This window comes from Grampus griseus (assembly GCF_964374135.1).
Source record: "Grampus griseus genome assembly, chromosome: 3".
Lineage (NCBI taxonomy): Eukaryota > Metazoa > Chordata > Mammalia > Artiodactyla > Delphinidae > Grampus > Grampus griseus.
This window is the reverse complement of record NC_139019.1, coordinates 161,595,429-161,614,285: the sequence shown is the minus strand read 5'-3', so window position 1 is coordinate 161,614,285 and position 18,857 is coordinate 161,595,429. Positions and strand designations below refer to the sequence as shown.

At 57.7% G+C, this 18,857-nt stretch overlaps 2 protein-coding genes across 4 annotated transcripts; one reads left to right on the top strand and one right to left on the bottom strand.

Moving 5' to 3' along the window:
* The first annotated feature begins 3,783 nt into the window (after positions 1 to 3,783).
* On the top strand, positions 3,784 to 11,064 carry HOMER3 (homer scaffold protein 3). Of its 3 annotated transcripts, XM_082650715.1 has the most exons (11): positions 3,835 to 3,901; positions 4,457 to 4,585; positions 5,500 to 5,581; positions 5,669 to 5,825; positions 6,078 to 6,209; positions 7,215 to 7,322; positions 8,330 to 8,451; positions 8,967 to 9,123; positions 9,454 to 9,567; positions 9,677 to 9,763; positions 10,607 to 11,064. In XM_082650715.1, exons 3-11 carry the CDS (start codon positions 5,568 to 5,570, stop codon positions 10,796 to 10,798), a joined length of 1,083 nt encoding a protein of 360 aa, XP_082506841.1. In that variant the 5' UTR covers positions 3,835 to 3,901; positions 4,457 to 4,585; positions 5,500 to 5,567; the 3' UTR covers positions 10,799 to 11,064. The 3 variants fall into 3 exon arrangements, with proteins under 3 accessions (XP_082506839.1, XP_082506841.1, XP_082506840.1); XM_082650713.1 differs by lacking the exon at positions 4,457 to 4,585 and having other exon boundaries at positions 3,784 to 3,901; XM_082650714.1 differs by lacking the exons at positions 3,835 to 3,901; positions 4,457 to 4,585 and having other exon boundaries at positions 4,888 to 5,581.
* Positions 11,065 to 11,696: 632 nt separating this feature from the next.
* DDX49 (DEAD-box helicase 49) lies at positions 11,697 to 18,667 on the bottom strand. The gene is made up of 13 exons (XM_082650709.1): positions 18,540 to 18,667; positions 17,544 to 17,667; positions 16,842 to 16,927; positions 16,632 to 16,753; positions 16,103 to 16,290; positions 15,819 to 15,959; positions 15,002 to 15,077; positions 14,629 to 14,705; positions 14,355 to 14,452; positions 13,192 to 13,266; positions 12,457 to 12,545; positions 12,293 to 12,364; positions 11,697 to 12,201 (listed from the first exon to the last, which is right to left on the bottom strand). Exons 1-13 carry the CDS (start codon positions 18,652 to 18,654, stop codon positions 12,013 to 12,015), a joined length of 1,452 nt encoding a protein of 483 aa, XP_082506835.1. The 5' UTR covers positions 18,655 to 18,667; the 3' UTR covers positions 11,697 to 12,012.
* Between the last annotated feature and the right edge of the window lie 190 nt (positions 18,668 to 18,857).

Here is an 18,857-nt window from a genome sequence, read left to right as displayed (position 1 = left end):
CTGGTATCGGAGAGGTAATTAGTACATGTGGCAAATGAGGGTAATTAGGTCTGTGGGAACTGAACCATGGATCCAGATTTGAAGTTTGGAGGGGGCTCAAGGGCCGCCTCCCTCAACCCCCAACCTGCCCTGGTCCTGGGAGGTTGAGTCCATAACCCAGTGCCAGACCCCCTGCACCAGCCCCTTCATGTCTGGGCCTGAGGGGGTCTGGTTCCATTACTTCCTGAGAGCTGTTTGTTTAATGAATTAACCTTGGCCTTGGGGAGAAATTGAATTGGATCTGAATTTTAGGTGGGGTCACTATCTAGGGAAGAAAAATCACCAATATTAAATCATCAAACTCTCCTCTGCCATGACCCCTATGCGTCCACCCCATGCTGGGAGATGCCAAGCCCAAGAGAGGCCTCAGCCCAGCCCTTGAGATACCTTCAGGCTGGGGGAATCAGCGCTGGACACAGACACCCCCTGGGGTCAGTGTTGGGCTACAAGGAGGGAGGGTGTTGGGAAGGGTTCAGCAGAAGAGGAAAGAGGGCTTCTTAGAGAAGCGGGCATTGGGGGTGGGGGTTTGAGGAATGAATAGGAGTTTGCCAGGAGGATAAGGTCTAGTGGCTGGCCCAACTAGCCAGCCTGGGGCAAGAGGGAGTAGGAGAAGGAGAGTGGTTAGAGAGGCACATACAGGGCCCAGAGCTAAAGATTTAGAGGATATCATGCCAGGTTGGACCCATTTCTGTTCTCAAGAGCGCATGCCTGGTTGGGACCCTTCAAACCCTAAAAGAGAAAATCTTAAGAACTTGGCTCAGGGTCGAAACCACATGCCAAGAATAACTATAATGTTTATAACAGCAAGCATTTATTAAACTCCTAGGGTCATACCCTCTTCACGCCAGGACATGTTGGAGCCTTAGAGGAAACCTCAGAAGTGAGCACCATTCTTATGCACATTTTATAGATGGGGAAACTAAAGTGCAGGGAAGAAAAGTGACTTCTTTAAGGTCACCCTGCTGGTAGGAGGCAGGGCAGGGATTCACTCCCTGGCTCATGTGACTCTGGAGGCCACCAAGGACCAAGGTGGGGCCTTGGGACCCCTTCCTTTTGGAAGCATTTACAGAGTTCCTGCTGCAAGTCAGGCCTTGCTCTAGGTGCTGAGACAGAGCCATGGAGGAAGTAGACAGTAACCAAATCATGACCTAAACAGATCTAAGTGGCCACTGTGACTCATGCCATGAGGTTGGGCATGTGGCTTTGGGGAAGAGTGACAGACCTCCCCTGCTCTGGTGGAACAGGAACCCTCCAGGGAGGAGAAACAATATAACTTCAGCCCAAAGGTTGGGTCAGATTTAACTAGGCAGAGGCCAGAGCCTGACCTTTAAGAGCCACTCTGTAAATGCGGCTGCCCTAGAGCCGAAAAAGCTGTTCTATTTCTTGCTTGGTTCCTCCTGTGACAGGAAGCTTATTCCCTCATGTCCTTCCTCAGCCCCAAGAGAAAGCTGTTGTTACCAGTCAGCCACCTTGTGTTGGTGGCCTCTGTTCGCCCCTCAAGGACATTTCCAGTAAGACAGGCCCAAGAACCAGGCAGAAGAGGGCTCAGGCTGGGGTGGTAGTGGCAGCTCAGGGCAGCCCCCTACCCATCTATACCCAGGGGACAGTGAGAAGCTGCTGGTGTTGCCTGGATCCTTCCTGCCTCCTCCCACCACCTACAGCCCTGTAAGCATCAGCCCATTCTCCAGGCGAGAAAACTGAGGTCTACACTGGCAAAATCACTCCCTCAGTTTGAACTTGATTAAGACAACTTCAGGTCAGGGCTGCTCAAGGCCAGCCACATCCCTGTCCTTCCTGGAGACCTGAGAGGGGACCCCATTCTCCCTCATGCTGTTGCCTCCTGCCCTCATAAGGGATAAAGTCTGCCCAGGCTCCTCGCCCAGCCGCCCCCACAGAACAGCCACATGGCCCCAGCTCTACAGCCAGCCAGCACTCAGCACACACCGAGCAGCTTCCAGAAGCCTTGGCTCTGCCGGCACCTTTCCAGTTACTGTTTTTTTTAATTTTTAAATTTTCTTTTTTTTTTTTTTTCGGTAATAAGGAAAAGTCATTCTTTGCACAGAACAGACGGTATTTTCTTTGTTCCCTACAGTGTTCAAGCATTTTGTGGCTTCGCGCCTGAGAGCGAAGCCAAATCCTTTGCTTATGCAAATGCCGTATGAAGTTAAAGGCAACTGGGGAAACTGAGTCTGCAGCTCTGTTTTCTTAGCTGCAGTGATACTACCTCTCATGCTGAGTGAGCCTGGGCTCCAGGATGGGCCAGCTCTGGCCACAATCGAACAAATAAATAGATCAGGGATCCCACAGAAAGGGATGGGGTGGTGGAACAGGGGCGGGTGATATCCCTTCCGAACCCAGGATAGTTAGAGAAGCTTCCAGGAGTCGAGGGGGCAGTGGAGCTGAGCCTGGAAGGACAAAACTGAATATATGCCTTTGGGAAGGGCATTCTAGGTAGAAAAAACAGCTTGGGCAAAGGCCTGGAGGGAGGAAAACTCAGATCTTGGCCTGGGAGTAAGTCTCCGGAAATGACATGACCTGGGATTCACCTAAAGGTAATTTGAAGGAAGCTACCAGCTCAGATGTGCGATTCTTGTTGGCGGAAACAGACAGACAAGAACAGGGAAAGGACGTGAGGAGAGGAAAAGCAAAAACCTGGCATGTGAGTCAGAGCTTCAGGGAAGTGCAGGGCTTGGTTCTGAGGAGCCCCGGTGCCTCTGCCCATGAACCCGATGGCACTCTGTGACTTTGGAGACACCGTGTGTCTCCAGAGAAAGGGCAGATACAGGACTGAAAAGCGGGCTCCACAGGCAGGGTCAGAGGAGATCCTGGCTCGGCTCTAAAAGGACCCTCTCCCAGCAAGCGTAGGAAGGGGGTGGACTCCCTCTGACCAGAGGTGGCAAACTTGGGCCTGTGGACCTCCAGGCAATTCACCCGTTTGGTGGCAAGTGGACACTGACATTCCCTCCACCTGGATTTGGGGACCCTATAACACAGCAACGATGATCCTAATCCAACCTCATCGGCATTGTTACAGTTGTTTTAGGGGACACAGAAGCCCCGAGGTTGACAGAAGTCCCAACCTGGGGATCAGGGTGAGGTGGGAGAGCAGGCAGGAAGGATTCTGAGCAGGGGGCCTGGGATCAAGCCCCATTAAGTGCCTACTGTTTGCCTCTCTCTCATCTACCAGCCCCCTCTCTGCGGAGGTCTCTTTCATTTTCTGGATACAGCCATTGAGAAGCCACTGTGTGCATGCGCCTGGGCCCACCAAGGCAGCAGATGCGCCCTGCCCCTGGACTCCCATTGGGTGAAGAGGAACCTGATTCTCCATCACGGGCAAAAGCAGCAGAGGCCCCGAGGGTCAGGGCCCCCCTTGAAGAGAGGATGAGGCCACATTCTCCTCTGTCCACCCAGGTCTGTCTGTCTGTCTGTCTCCTGTGTCTCTGCCTCTCTCCTCCATCTCTCTGTCTCTAGGTCTGGGTCTCTGTCTCCGCCCTATTCCCTGTCCGCTTCCGCCCCCTTCTTAACCTCTCTTCCCCAATCCTCCCCGCTTCCTCCCTGCTCGCGCCCCTCCTTCTCCCTCTCCCCCCACCTGCCGCCAGCAGGGGGTGCTGCGGTGCGGCCTCGGCGGCCCGGGGAGGCGGGGCGGGCGGCGGCCGCGTCGGGACTCGCCGCGATGGGACCGGAGACGGCGCGGGCGGCGGCGGCGACGGCGCAGACAAAGGCGCGGGCGGTGCGGAGGGCGGCGCGGAGGGCGCGGGCCCCGGAGCCAGCGAGCGAGCGGGGCGCCCGTCTGCGGGGACTCGGCGCCGCGGGGCCGCACCCGCCTAGCGCCCGGACACTTGCGGGGTGCAGAGCCGGCAGGGTGAGCCCGGCCAGCTGAGCCAGCGCTGGGAGCGCGGGGGGCCCCGAAGTTCCAGGGCCGGGGAGAGGGCGCTGGGGGTCCCGAAGTTCCGGATACAGAGGCTGGGGGCAGCTGGGGGAGCCCCGAAGTTCCAGGGCTTGAGAGGGCGCGGGGACCCCGAAGTTCCGTTGTCGGGGTCGGGGAGGGGACAGTGCGAGCGGTTCCCGAAGTTCCGGACCCGTCATTGGAGGAGGCTGTGAAGATGTCTCCGACGTTTCGGACCTGGGGTGGAGGGGCGACGCGAGGGAACCCCGAAATTCAGGACCCGGGGATGGAAGGGTGGCAGGGGCGTCCCCGAAGTTCAGGAGTCAGGAACAGCGCGCAGGATCCCCTAAGCTCTGGACCTGCGGTTGCAGGAGGTAGATAACGTGTCCCCGAAGTTCTGGACCCGGAGTGGGGCGGGGCGTCGCAGGAATCCTGGAAGTTCCAGGGTCGGGGGCGGCACTTCCCGAAGTTGGGGCGCGCATAGGGCACCCTGGTCCTGACCCTGGGAACTCGATCCTGACTGCATATCAGATCCCCTGGACTGGGGCTCCTGGGGTGGGGCTTCGCCCCCGCACGCGATTGTGGATCCCGGACACCGGGCGGAGTCGGGCTCCCCTTTGGAGCCCCGCGGCCGGCAGCGTCCGAAGCGCATGACTCTTGGTGAGTAACTTTTCCCAAAGCCGCAAGTCGCTGCAGGAACATCCGCTGCAGGAACGTCCGGGCAGGAGGGGCCTGAGTTTCTAGGATCCCTGCGCCCCGGAACCCTGGCTCGACCCAGGACTCACCCCCAACCCCGGCCAAAGTCTCTGCCCCTCCCCCACCCAGGGGCTCCGGTTTCAGACCCTGTGACCGGGACAGAAGCTGCCCAGGACAGAGTGGGGGGGCATTCCCCCCTCTGACCACGGAGGCTACCGAGTCTAGGCCTCCCTTCCCTTAGTTTGCCTCCCCCCCTCCCCCAGGTCTCTCGTGGACCTGGATCCCGCCCAGCCCCATGGTACTGGGATTGAGTGGTGATGGGTGGGCACCATGGTAGACCTGTTGAGCCACATCTTGTCTTTTTAACTAGGCTGGAGGCTCCCTGGGGATTTGGACTTTGACTCCAAGGTGTGCCTCTGCCCTACAGTGGAAGCTGAGGGGTCTCTTTGTGGGTCCAGTGGGGGACCGGTCTCCCAGTAGGCACCTGTCAATGCCCCACTTATCGATGGAGGCCCTGCTTTGAGGAGTGATGGACCAAAGTGTCAGGAAGTACTGAACAGGAGTTGGCCACCTTGGCCTCCTCCACCCAGCCCAGAGATTGAGAAGACTTCACTGGGGGTCCAATAACCAGGAAGATGTGAGGTATATGCTGGGCTGTTAGATGCCACCTGGCTCCTATCAGAGGCCGTCTCCTGCCCAGGGTGTTGCAAGAGTTTCCTCCCAATGGAGAGAGTTGGGGTCTTTTTGCTGAGTGATTCCCTCACTTTTGGATTGAAGTTCTATGAATGGTGTACTTGGAAGTGGGTCCTGGGGCTGGATATGCTTGGCCTCCCACAGCCTGGTCTGGGGAGACACTCACAAACGTCCTGTCCCCCCAGAGGCCAAGCCAGCTGTTCCTACCATCCCCCTGGCTGTCCCTTGGAGCCCACCCAGACAAGCCTGACCAATGTCCACAGCCAGGTGAGCCCCTGCTTCTACCAAAGCTTGGCCTTGAGTCCCCTGCGGGGCCGGTGCCTGGCCCCCGCTGAACACCCTCTCCCCATGCAGGGAGCAGCCCATCTTCAGCACACGGGCGCACGTGTTCCAGATCGACCCGGCCACCAAGCGGAACTGGATCCCCGCGGGCAAACACGCACTCACTGTCTCCTACTTTTACGATGCCACCCGCAACGTCTACCGAATCATCAGCCTTGGGGGTGCCAAGGTCCTGGTGGGACTTGGGTGGGGTGGCAGGTGCCAAGGATCCTAGGGACAAGCCTGGTTCAGTCGCTTCCTTGCTGTGTGCCTTGGGGGCCGGGGGAGTACCCTGAGTCTTTCTGGGTCTCAGTCTTCCTCCTGAAATGGCTCAGACCAAGGACTTCTGAGGTGCTAATACAAAGCTATATCCCTGGGGGTTTCACATTCATTATTACCAGTCCCATCACCCGGGAACTTTTCTCCCCTCCGCCTTCCCCAGGCCATCATCAACAGCACTGTCACCCCCAACATGACATTTACCAAAACGTCCCAGAAGTTCGGGCAGTGGGCAGACAGTCGCGCCAACACCGTCTATGGCCTTGGCTTTGCCTCTGAGCAGCATCTGACTCAGGTGGGCCTGCAGGGATACATGGTGGGAGGAATGGGGCTGGGGCTGGGTCTTCTCTTGGGTGCACTGGGGGGCCCTGGACAGATGCTGGGCCTCCATCTTCCCAGCTGCAGAATGGGCCTACAGAATTGGACAAGCCAGTAGCTCCTTCCCAATTTTCTGGTTCACATTCCAGCTCTGTCGGCCACCTGCTCTGATTTCGGACACAGCCTGCCCCTCTCTGGGTGCCTAGGATGGGCTGGGTGCTTCCCCGCACCCCTGGCATTACCTTCTTTATCGCCTTCCTCCACCCTCTGCTGTTTCTAGAGTTCAGTATTGTCTTATCCATTGTTTCCCTGTATGGTTCGTGCTCTCTGAATCCTGTTGAGTTCATGATGCTTTGCTTTGCTTTTCTTCTAGAAGCATTAGTTTTCCTTTCAAATTTAGATCATTGAATTAATTTCTACCGGAGGTTTAAAGTAGGAGTGTTTTTTTCCCACATGAGTATTCAGTTGCTCTTGGGCCATTTTTTGAAAAAAACATCTACCCCCCCCAACCCCCAATGAATTGCACTGGCCCCTTTGCACAAATCAAGTGGCTGTATGTCTGTAAATATGTTTCCTTAAAAAATTACTTTCAAGCTAAGGAAATTTATTTTAAAATGAAAAAAAAAAAGTGTATCCTACCCTAGCTGGAAATGAAAGACAGATTAGCACCCACCTGAGGCTCTCCTTGCTGCAATAAGCCTGACCGAGAGGGAAAGGGGGCCCCTTTCTCAAGGTGGCTCAATGTGATATACCTCCATGAACATCCCACCACCGCCCCCATCCTGATACCCACTCTGCTCATTGGGCATCGTTTTCCAAGCCTACTTCCCACTCTTCCAGTTCATGAGAGGAGGGGATGCACTCAATTCTAAAGTTCCTTCCAAAGCGACAGAGCTGCTACTGGGTGGAGCTGATGTGGTGGGACCCTGGGGGAGGGGGCTGGGGGTTTGTTGACTGTCTGTTCCTGCCCCCCATTCCTCAGTTTGCCGAGAAGTTCCAGGAAGTGAAGGAAGCAGCGAGGCTGGCACGGGAGAAATCTCAGGATGGGGGAGAACTCACCAGTCCAGCCCTGGGGCTCACTGCCCACCAGGTCAGCACTCCCTGTCCCATGCGTGCTAGGAGCTCAACTGATATTGGGGGGGTCTAGGTGCTGTGCCGGTTCCCAGGACCAAATGCTCGCAGATGATGTAAAACTAGATCCATGGCAAGGACCATGGAAGAGGGCTGTGGGTGCCATGGGAGCGTGTCATAGGCTGTCCAAATGCTAGATCAAGGAAGGCCAGAAAACCAGCTCACAGGGCAGAGTTGAAATGTGGAAGTTGAAATGGCTAAGTAGAGCGGCAGAGTAAAAAACTGTCCCTGGGTGTTTCCCCCCACTAACTTATTCGTATCATTTATTTATTTAGTTTAAATATTTATTATTTATTTTACTTATGTATTTTGGCGGCACCGGGTCTTAGTTGTGGCTCGTGGGATCTTTGTGGCGGCATGCGGGCTTCTTAGTTGCGGCATGCAGACTCTTAGTTGTGGCACGCATGCAGGATCTATTCCCTGACCAGGGATCAAACCCGGGCCCCCTGCATTGGGAGCACGGAGTCCCACCCGCTGGACCACCAGGGAAGTCCCTCAGCATCATTTATTGACCGCATACTGTGTGTCAGGCCCAGGGCTGGGCACAGGGATTAAGGAGATGAAAAAGTAGGTTGGTCCAGGCAGCAGGTGGATTCATAATGAATTTAGCCTGATGGAGTGCGTTTCCTGTAGGATTTTTAAATGGATGTTGAAATTTGGCCCCAGGGAAGGTCATTGCTCTGAGGGAACAGCATGGAGGTTTCAGATTGCTCCCCGCTTTGCAGATTATGAGTATCTCCCGGGGTTTAGGCTAGACTGCATCAGGTTTGCTCCTGGGGGTTGGTGAGAGCCCAGCAGGCAAGGTGGGGGGCAGGGCCCAGAAAGGGGCCATTGGGAGCCATTGGTGGTGGGTGAGGAGGGGAAAGGAGCAGTCAGATTCCAGTGCTGGGAAAGACCTCCTGCCCTCAGTCACGACCCACGTAGCATCAGCCCTCACTGTGCCCTCACTTCTGCCCATGCTCTTAGGTGCCCCCGAGCCCCCTCGTCAGCTCCAACGGCCCCGGCGACGAGAAGCTATTCCGCAGCCAGAGCGCGGACGCTCCCGGCCCCGCTGAGCGCGAGCGGCTCAGAAAGATGCTGTCCGAGGGGTGAGGGGGGTAGGGCGGGGCACAGGGGCGTGGCAGGACGAAGGGTTGGGGAAGAGGGGAGAGGAAGTTCACAGAAACTGTAGGCACTTGTTCAAGCGGCGGGATCTGACACTGGACCCAAGGCCTGTGGTAGAAGAGGAGACACCCAGACTATGCCCCTTCCAGAGCCGACCCCGCTCCTGCCTCATCCATTACTCGGGGCTAACTCTGGCCTGTCCACATCTCCCCCGGCTAATTCTAAACCCACGGGTGCCTCCCCACCCACTTTGTTCTGTCCACATCCCCTGGGCTGATCCTGCTTGGCCTTCCGACTGTGTCTCACTGAACTGACACCAAAGCGCCTGCTTTGACCCCACCCCCGACAAGACTCCGCCTCCCCGGGACGTCCCCACCCCCTAGTCCCGAGGTACCTTGGCCCCAACCATAACCCCGCCCCCAGCCCAGCACCTCCCTCACCCTGCCTCAGGCCCAGTGAGGCCCCGCCCTGCCCTCTGCCGACTCCAGCGTCCCCGCAGCTCGGTGGGCGAGGTGCAGTGGGAGGCCGAGTTCTTCGCGCTTCAGGACAGTAACAACAAGTTGGCGGGCGCCCTGCGAGAGGCCAACGCCGCCGCCGCCCAGTGGAGGCAGCAGCTGGAGGCCCAGCGCGCAGAGGCCGAGAGGCTGCGACAGCGGGTGAGGAAGCCCCTCCCTCCCAGAGACCCCAAGTGGCCCGGACCACTGTGAAGCCCCGGCCTCCTATATGTCCTGGGTTCCCTGGCTGGCTGTGTGATCTTGGCAAATCACTTCCCTGAGCCTTAGTTTCTTGTTCTGTAGTATGGGTCTGAAATAATGTCAGCCTCAGAGGGTTGTCAGACCCTAAAGACCTACTTGCCAGAGGCGGGGTGGTGGCCCCAACCAGAAGGGGTTAGTGCCCAGTCATGGGCTTGGCTGGTCAGGCATATTCCCCAGGGATCAGGAGAGTGCAGGCTGGGGCATCAGGGGCTGACCTTCCTGTCTGCACAGGTGGCTGAGCTGGAGGCCCAGGCTGCCACCGCCGAGCCACCCGCGGTCAGTGAGAAGGAGGGACCGGGCCAGTCACTGGAGCAGCTGGAGGCACTAGTGCAAACTAAGGACCAGGTGTGTGAGCGTGTCTGTATGCGTTTGTGTTTCCTTGGGCCCTGCCTTCCCTGATCTCCCATGGGGGAGCCAGGACTCTCAGAATGGATTCTGGGAACTTCTCCATTAGGAGATCCAGACCCTGAAGAGCCAGACTGGTGCTCCCCGTGAGGCCCCAGACAGCACCGAGCGTGAGGAGACACAGCAGAAGGTGCAGGTGTGTGCGGTTGCTGTGAGGCGGGGTGGGGTGACCACCCAAGGCAGCCAGCCTCTGATGTAGGACAGACCTGGCATCTTCCCTACCTAGTGGGTTCTGGGCAGCTATGTGCCTCCCTGAGTTTCAGTTTCTTCACCTATAAATGGAGTAGGAAGACATCTAAGGTTGTGAAGGATTTGGATGACCAGGTGCATGGAAGGACGGAATCAGTGGGTGGTTTATAAAACATGGTTATTAGTACAATGTTTCATCTCCTTCCATTCATTCAACAAGCAGTTTTTGAGTCTCTGTTGAATCTTCATTCTTGACCCCATCAAATCCTCACACATTCCCAGCCTGAGGTCAGGAGCTTGCATTTGTACCCAGGTGTGCTGGCCTGGCCCTCACTGTAGACTTTATCTGAGAAACCTTCAAGCATGTCCTGTGAGTCCAGCAGGAGGGAGAAGTTAAAGGAGCTGGTGCCCCCAAAGAGAGAGGTTGGGGGAATGCTCCCTGTTGTTTCCTGGGCAGAGTGCACAGCATGTGCAAAGGCCCTGAGGTGGGGAGAAAGTATGTTCAAGGAACCACAAGGAAGCCAGCAAGCCTGGGTTGGAATGAGCGAGGAGGGGTATGGATTTCATTCCCAGCATGATGGGTGACGAGGGTCTTGAGCAGAAGAGGAATGTGGTCATTTCAGTGATGTTCCAATCAGGGGACCAGGGAGTGTCTTGGGTAGAGGTGGCAGGGAGGAGGCCAGGAGACAGAGAGGGCTTGGCCCAGAGTGGAGGCTGTGGGGATAGCATTCAGATGCTGGACCCTTGAGACTTGCTGGGGCCCCCAACCCTGCTTGCCCTCTCCCTGCAGGAACTGGAGACCCGAAACGCGGAGCTGGAGCACCAGCTGCGGGCAACGGAGCGCAGCCTGGAGGAGGCACGGGTAGAGCGGGAGCGGGCACGGGCCGAGGTGGGCCGGGCCGCGCAGCTGCTGGACGTCAGGCTGTTTGAGCTGAGCGAGCTGCGGGAGGGCCTGGCCCGCCTGGCCGAGGGCACGCCCTGAGTCCGGCCTCTGGGTCTACGTGGGAGCAGGGGCCTGCGGGAGCTAGTTTTACATGAACGATTCCCGCCTGGGGCACGGGCCAGGCCGCAGGCGGCACAGTGGGCCATTCCCCCGGCAGGGACTGGGGCCCGACTCAGCCTGGGGAGGGCCTGTCCACAGTACTCCAGCCGGCCCTGGCTGTTCACAGCTCACGGGCTGTTTTTGAGCTCTTCATCGTGTAGAATTTCTAGACTCCCCAGGGCATGTGCTGGTGCCCAAATTACATTTCTAAGCGTGGCTGTGTGTGTGGTGTGTGAGTAGCTAGGTACCTGGTCGCCGTCACTGGACCCGCTGCCCTCGGTCTGTGTAGGGTTTGGTAAGCCACTCAGAGATGAGAGGGAGGCTCAGAAAGCCCCAGGGGCATGCCCAGGCCGCATGGCTCTGCTGCCCCATCTTCCTGGGCTCTGCCCATGTTGTCTGGACCAGTTTGGACTAAGGTGGACCCTGGTTAAGGACTCCTCCCACCACTTCACTCTGGCCACAAACCCCAAATACAAGCAGGTGGGCAGGAGGGGACGGTCCTAGCCCATGGCTTTGTTCACTGGGCATGGGAGGGATCTCACCAAAACATCTGCATTTGCAGAGAAGAGCAGTTGCTATGCCCATTTTCCAGGTGAAGAAACCAAGGCCCATATAAGGGGTTTCACCAACCCGAGGTCACTCGGCTGGAATGGTCAGCCCTGCCGTTCAAAACTTTGGGCCTGGCCCCACAGGAAAGGAGACCCGGGGGATGGGGGGGTGGTAAGTGGTGTTCTGGGAGACTTGAGAAGTATAGGCAGTCATACCCTCCTCCCTCTGCCCCTGCTCCCCGAGAGTCAGACGGGGGAACTCAAAAGACTCATTTATTGAGCATCTCCTGCAACGACACACCTTCGCTCTGGGGCCCCACGGCACCCCCAGGGTGACCCTGGGCTGGGGTCACTGCACGTGGACTTGGGCCCAACCTCATAGCCTTCTTTCCTCCTCTGCAGCCTGCCTCTTGGCCAAGGTTCTGAGGAGGGGCCACCAGGGGCTGCAGGGTGGGGTGGAGGGCTGCGCACTGAACGTGGGTGTCCGTGGGCTCCACTGAGGGGGACTGGGCAGACTAGGAGGAGAGATTATCCTGAGGGGAGGACCCTCCAACCTTCAGCTGGATGAAGGCGTCCCAGGCTGGGCAGACGGGGGCCGTGTGGAACTCAGGCCGGGCCCTGAGCGGGTGCTGGGGACAAGCAGGCCTCAGGCTGGGCCCTGGATGGACACCCCCTGCGGCCAGCCCCGCTGGCTTTCTGCCGCTGCAGTGCCTGCTCCACTTTCTCCTTGAAGCGCCGGTTCTTCTGCTTGATTTTGGCCAGCTCGGTCTTGCGCTTGGCCTCCAGGTCGGGATCCTGGCATGGGGAGGACCGGAAGGTGGCTAAGCTGATCGTCCGCGGGGAAGCTTGTGCCCCACGCCCACTCCACCACCGGCTCAGCCCTCACCTTCCCCTCCAGGATCATCTGCTTCCGCTTATTAATCTCTTTCTTTTCATCAAAGTTGGCTGCCTCCAGTTTCTGGGGGGCGGGAGGGAGAGGCCGTCTTGGGGGTCACCATCTTCCAGGAAGCACCCTGGGCCCCAAGGACCAGCCCCTTCCCCGACACTCACAATCTCACACTCCCTCCGCACCACGTTGACCTGTGTGAGGATCTGTAGCACCTCAGGTTCCTCCACCGAGAACTCCTCCAGCTTCTTCTCTGTGGGGACAGCAGGGTCACAGGGGGGCAGGCACGACATGGAGAGGGATTTCAACTATGTAGTGAGTTCCCTGTGTAGCAGGGCATGCAAGGCCATCCAGGGCCGTAGCAGATAAGGATCAGGTGGGCAAGATCTAAGATTTCAGACCCAAGGAAGGTATAGATTGCTCTTTTTTTGTTGTTAGCAATACTATGAATTTGACTAGGGATTTTTTTTTTTTTTCCTGGAAACAGTGTCCTTTAAAGTCAAGACATTTCTGAATCTTAGGACAGTCTGTGCAGTGACTGGAGGTGCCCCAGAGGTTCTCAGTCTTGGCTACACATTAAACCACCCAAGGGGGTTTTTCAAACATGCCCAGGCCCGAGCCCTGGGGCTTCTGACTCATCCACAGGGACCACCCACACACTCTGGTCTGAGAAACCAAAGTCCCTTCCCACCAGATGTGGCTTTCAGCTGCTGAAGGCCATTGCAGAGCTTGTTTCAACAACTGGGCAAAAGAAACTTCTTTGAGGGTTGCATAAAAAGGAAAGCGCAGTTTAAGCCTGCTTACGTGAGCAGGCTAGCGGGTGTCTGATAGGGCTGAGTGGCATCTCACCCAGAAGCACCCGCCTCCCCTCCCCTCTCCTCCTCTGCCCCTCCACTCACTGATCTGCTCCTCGATGGCGTGTACCAGGTGGATGTCATACTGCGTCACCAGCGTGATGGCCTGTCCCTGCCGCCCTGTGGGGACACACCCAGGCTGTGTGCTGGAGGCCAAGACAAAGGGCCAACAGAAGCAGGTCCTGACCAGCAGGCGGCTCAGGGCTCCTCTCAATCAAGGGGAACAGTACAGGAGCTCGGTGGGTGAGTGAGTGACTGGAAATGAATGACGCTCAGGGCGTCAGGGCTCAACCCCCTGCCTGACCTCTGCGTAGTAGGCAGGTCTGTCCCAGGGGAGCTGCAGGACTCCAGGGAGAGGCAGCTCTCCTGCCAGCTTGGCTTTATACAGGTGATGTGGCTGATTTCCCATTTTGGTGTGGCCGCCAGGGAGCCCAGGCCAAGTTCTGTCAGCAATAAGCCCAGACAGGCTTCAGCTCAGATCTCTGCACACCGCTTTCTCCATTCCCCGTTCCTGTGACAGTGACTAGTGCTGGAACAGCACTGGCAGCTGGCCAGGCCCATGGCCCTCGGAGCACCCCAAACAGGTGTCACCTTCTTATTACCCATTGTTGGATGAGGCAGTGGGGGCCCAGAGAGCTGATGTGACCTTCCTGAGGCCACAGGGGAGGAGAGAAGGGCCAGGCCCAGTCTGGCCCCAGAAACCGTCTCTCTGCCCACTCCAGGTGTGAGAAAATCTCCTGGACTCCGCGCCCCTCCTGGGTGGGGCTGGGGAGCAGACACAAGGATGCCTCCTTGGCTCCTAGCCAGAGTCACAGCGAGGGGTTGAACTTGGACGGCAAATCCCACAGGGCAGCGTCATACCCACCAGGACTCGTACACCTATTTGCTGCTGGGCATGGATTGGCAGCCCTGACGGGTAAAGGGGCCTGGGGTGAGGCAACAGGGAGTGGTGGGGATGGGGCCAGTGTGTACCGTGTCCCCAGGGGACAGCACGTGTCACTGTTAGTGCTGCTGGGGGTGAGAAGACAGAGCATCCCCACCTACGGTTTTGAAAGGCCGATTCCCCCAACTTGCAAGTGCTTCCTCTAGTGTCTTTCACCTGTGGCCTGTAGCCCTCCTGTGTCCCACCAGCTTATGACTCTGGCTCCTCGTGGTGTGGGCAGGCAGAAGGGGCGGGTGCCAAAGGCTGCCCCACCCTGTGTGCTCACCTGCACGGGCTGTCCGGCCGACTCGGTGGATGTAGATCTTCGGGAGCCCGGGGGTGTTGTGGTTGATGACCACCTGTACCGTGGGAATGTCCAGGCCCCTGGAGAGAGAGGTCGGTCAGCACCTCTGTCCATGTGGGGAAACTGAGGTTGGGACTCACCCAAGGTCGTTCAGCAGTGAAGCTGAGGCTGCCTGACCCATGCCTGAAGCCAGTCCCTCCCTCTGGCCCTTTTGTGGGGGGCGTCATGGGGAAGGGAGTACCCTGGAGCTGCTCACCGGGAGGCCACATCTGTCGCGATCAGGATCCGGTAGATGCTGGACTTGAACTTGGACAGGGCGGCAAAGCGTTCTTTCTGTGCCGGATTGGGGAGAGAATTGGGGGTGGGGGGCGGGGTGTGAGGTAGCATCTCAACAAACATTTGAGCGCTTACTGTGTGAGGCCTGGGGACAGGGCAGAGGCCAGGACAGTCTCCGCCCTCAGGTGGCTCACAGTCCAGTGAGGGAGATGACCTTGAGGAGGCCAGACTGGGGCAGACAGGTGGCAGGAAGAGTGTTCCAGGCAGAGGAAAGGGCCTGGGCAAAAGCTGGGAGAAGTCCCCAGGGCAAGGCTGGCGGGTGAGGGGATCTGTGGGGCCGCCCAACGCCTCACCTGTTTCATCATGGAATGCAAAGCCACGGTGGGGAAGTTGAATTTGCGCAGCATCATACACAGAATCTGACAGGTCCTGGCAGGAAGGATGTGCTGTCAGCTCATCTAGCGCTAGGGTCCTGGAAAGGTGCTCCTGGCCCTCCCACCCCCCAAGTCCCCAAGTAGATGGCCCTGCACAGCTGGGGAAGGAGAAGCCAGGCTGCAGTGTCCTGCCCACTGACCCCTCCCCTGGCCTAAGCCAACAAGAGTGGGCCCTACATCCAGACTTTTCTCTTCTGGTGGCCAAGAAATTCTTGGGGGCAGCAGTCAGGAGGTCTCCTCCACGTGCTGTGGACTGCCCTTCTACGCTGGCTCAGGCTAGGCTACTCTACAGCTCCTTGACGCTCTCCCTGAACGCCTCAAAGGATTTTGAAATCCCTGGGTCTGCAGAGAGGACAGCCCCAGGTGTTGGTGCTGATGTGCTGGGCCTCATTGACATCCTGAGACCACAGCGAATAGGCTGCTCCAGGGCCTTCTCAGCTGCTGCAGGGGTCTCCTGGAGAGAGCCTGAGGCCCTCAGCCCTTCCGGTTAAAGGCAGGTCTGAGGAACCCCAAATCCTGGCTCTGCCTTCAGGAGAGGTGACCTTGGCAAACTGCTTGACCTCTCTGAGCCCCCTTGAGTGCATCCTCTGAAACTGCTGGTCTGAGCAGAGGCCCCGGAGTGCCGAGACCATCTGTATGCCTCATACCTCCAACCTTGGGCCACCTCTCAGGCCTCCGTGAAGGGCTATGGGAGGGGCGCCCGGGGGATGGGAGAGGCAGGCCTGCCCACACTCACTTGCATGTGTTGGTGAAGATGATGATGGACCAGTCCTCGTGCTCGTCCTGGAAGTTCTGGATCAGGTGGACCAGGTAGGCATCCTTGACCTTCTCAGGCACTAGCAGGTAGCGCTGGTCCAGCTGTTCTGCTGTGCGCACACTGGGGACAGGCGGGCCTGTTTCCCCTTCTGTTGAATGAGGCCAATAGCCCACCCTGCCCATGGGTAGTAACCTCTGTTGGGTGTGACCCCCACTTGGACTCCCGCCTGCCCTGCTCCCCCAGGAGCGTGGTTATGGACTCACGGGGCCTGAGCCTCCCAGAAGAAGGGCTGGTTGGTGGCCAGGCCCTGCAGCTCTCTCAGCGTGTCGGTCAGCGTGGCACTGAAGAGCAGCGTCTGCCTGCGGGCCGGCACAGCCGCCAGGATGGTCTCCAGGTCCACGGTGAAGTCAGTGCAGCCCTGCTCCAACAGCCGGTCCGCCTCATCCATCACCTGTAGTGCCGGCAGCAGGGGGTAGGGATCTGGGGTGAGGGTGCTGGCCGAGCCCTGACTACATGCCTGGGCTCGACCCACCTTCCCCATGTGCCTCCTTCCTGGTCTAAGATGTGGGCCCTAGAGCACTCTCCCTCTAGGTCTTGGAGGCCTTCTCCCTCACCCATCTCAGCTCCAATGTCACCTCCTCAGAGAGGCCCAGCCCCCGACTATCTTTACTAATACAGGCCCCCTTTTGTTGGTTCCTGAGCTGTTCTTATCACCATTCCCAGCGTGGTACTGGATGGCCTGTGGGACACACATTTCCCACATGGATGTATCAGGGCCCCAGGCTGACTTACCAGGAAGCGAATCTTCTTTATGCTGAAGGTATTGGAGCTGCGGAGGTGGTCAGCCAGGCGCCCTGGTGTGGCGATGACCACATGTGGTTTCCGGGAGAGCTCCAAGGCCTGGGCCACCATGTCTGTGGGTGGAGGGCGAGAGGTGGGGCTGGGTGGATGGTCTGAGGCTGCAGAGGGTCCATGCCCAGAGCCTCCCTGGGCCCCCCATACCCATGCCGCCGACAATGATGCAGTCTTTCAAGCCCAGAGGCTTCCCTAGGACCCGGAACTGCTCTGCGATCTGGTAGGCCAGCTCCCTGTGGGCATGAAGGGGCAAGCCTGGGTCAGATAGCGGTTTTGTGCTTGCCTCTCATTCCCATCTCCACCCTACGGCCTCCTGCCTGGACCTCTCCTGTTCACACACCCTCCGAGGCTCCCAGTCCCCTTTGGACAAAGGTTCTGATACTGAGTGTTGGAGGCCCCTTGTGGTCCCTACCCTCACTAGGCTGGATCCCCAAACAGCCCATGGCTTGTCCCCTGCCAGTCCTACCCACACTGGCCTTTCTTCTTCCCACGTCCTCAGCAATGGCCTCAACACCACAGTCATCAAAGCCTGAGACCCAAGTGTCAGTCCCCCCTCCCCCAGGGCTGGTCAGTGTCCAAGTCCTCTCCTCTCTGCCCCCAGCCCCAGCTCCGCCCAGGCCTTTTCTCTGCCTGTGTCCCTACTTCCCGGCCTTCCTGCTTGCCCCTGAGTCAAGCCCTGTGCTCAGAACTTTTCACACACTGTCTTGTTAATTCTTCAGCACCTCTAAGAGGTGGGCATAATTTCTGTCCCCATCTTGCACAAATGGAAAGTGCGCTCAGAGAGGTAAAGGCGCTTGCCCGAGAGAACACAGCTGGTTAACTCACCCACGAGGCCTTTGGGGCGCTCACCTGGTGGGTGTCAGGACGAGGCAGAAGATGCCATAGGGATCCTCAGACAGCTTCTGCAAGATGGGCAGGACAAACGCTGCCGTCTTGCCACTGCCTGTCTTGGCACAGCCCAGGCAGTCCCGACCTGGGCAGAGGGCAAAGCAGTGTCACAGGTGTAGACAGGTGTTGTATCGGGCACAGTTTACAGCAGCTAACATTTAATGAGCAATTACTGTATGCTCAGTACTGGCCTGTGCCCTTCCCGTTCCAGGCATTCTGACAACTTTCCATTTAGAGCAACTGACACATTTTAGAAGGGCGAAGCCATTATAATCCCCATTTAACATAAGGGGAAACAAAGTCTCAAAGATTTTCCCAGGATACACAGACAGTGAGTATCAGGCTGGACTGGAACCCACATCCATCTGCCCTGAGATACCTGCTACTAACCACGACCTCGTTTTGACTCCTTCCGGGGTATCAGGGCTTGGGAAACCCAGAATGTCCTCCCCCCAATCTGCATCCTATGCTCCCTACTGACTCCTTCATCCTTGTTTATTTAATGCCTCAATTTGTCACATCCTAGGCTTCCTGAAGGCGTCCCTTTAATGGCAAAACTGGGTTGGACCAGAGGAGTGGGGAGAAGAGCAGTCTAGGGACCAGAGCCGTGGATTTACCAGTAATCTTGACAACCTCAGTTTCCATTTGTAAAATGGAGATAGTAATCCAAGCTTTACCGAATTTTCCCAGTACTATTAGTTTTTCATCAAACCCTCCCAGTGCTCTGAGGCTATAAAAGTTTCAGAGATTACATCACTTGAGTGCGGACACACAGCGAGTCAGCCGTACACCCTAAACGCCGACACTGCCTAGTCTGCCTCCGGAACCCAGGATCGCCCGTAAGGGCCAAGACTGCCCTTCGCCTCACGGGGCCGGCGTGGGCAAAAGCTGCGAAAAGGCAAAGTGAGGTGACAGGAGCGGGGACGCCTCCTGGAGAAGAGGCCTAGCCATACTCACCTTCCAGGATGGCGGGAATGCAGCCAAGCTGCACGGGCGTGGGCTGCTTCAAACCCAGCTGCCGACATTGTTCCACGAGCCAGGATGACAGCCCAAGCTCCGCAAAGCCAGCCATCCTCGCCGCCAGCCCAGTGAAAGCACCGGTGTGAGCCGTGCTTCCGGTGCGTGTTGATTACGTCAGGAAAGCCTTCCAGTTTATTGGATCTGCCTCCTGCCTGGTCCCACCCTTTGCAGCTCACTGCCATTCCTAGCCTCTACCACATCCTTACCACTCTTCCCCGAATCCCGTTGGCTCTCAGGATCGAATCGAATTACAGA

Excerpts from the sequence above, each read along its gene's own strand:
- HOMER3 (XM_082650713.1), top strand. Across the intron at positions 9,124-9,453 it reads CCGAGAGGCTGCGACAGCGG|GTGGCTGAGCTGGAGGCCCA; the intron begins GTGAGGAAGCCC and ends CTGTCTGCACAG. Across the intron at positions 9,764-10,606 it reads AGACACAGCAGAAGGTGCAG|GAACTGGAGACCCGAAACGC; the intron begins GTGTGTGCGGTT and ends CTCTCCCTGCAG.
- DDX49 (XM_082650709.1), bottom strand. The coding sequence starts at position 18,654 with ATGGCTGGCTTTGCGGAGCTTGGGCTGTCATCCTGGCTCGTGGAACAA. Across the intron at positions 12,546-13,191 it reads CGCCATCGAGGAGCAGATCA|AGAAGAAGCTGGAGGAGTTC; the intron begins GTGAGTGGAGGG and ends CTGTCCCCACAG. Across the intron at positions 12,365-12,456 it reads TGCGGAGGGAGTGTGAGATT|AAACTGGAGGCAGCCAACTT; the intron begins GTGAGTGTCGGG and ends CCCGCCCCCCAG.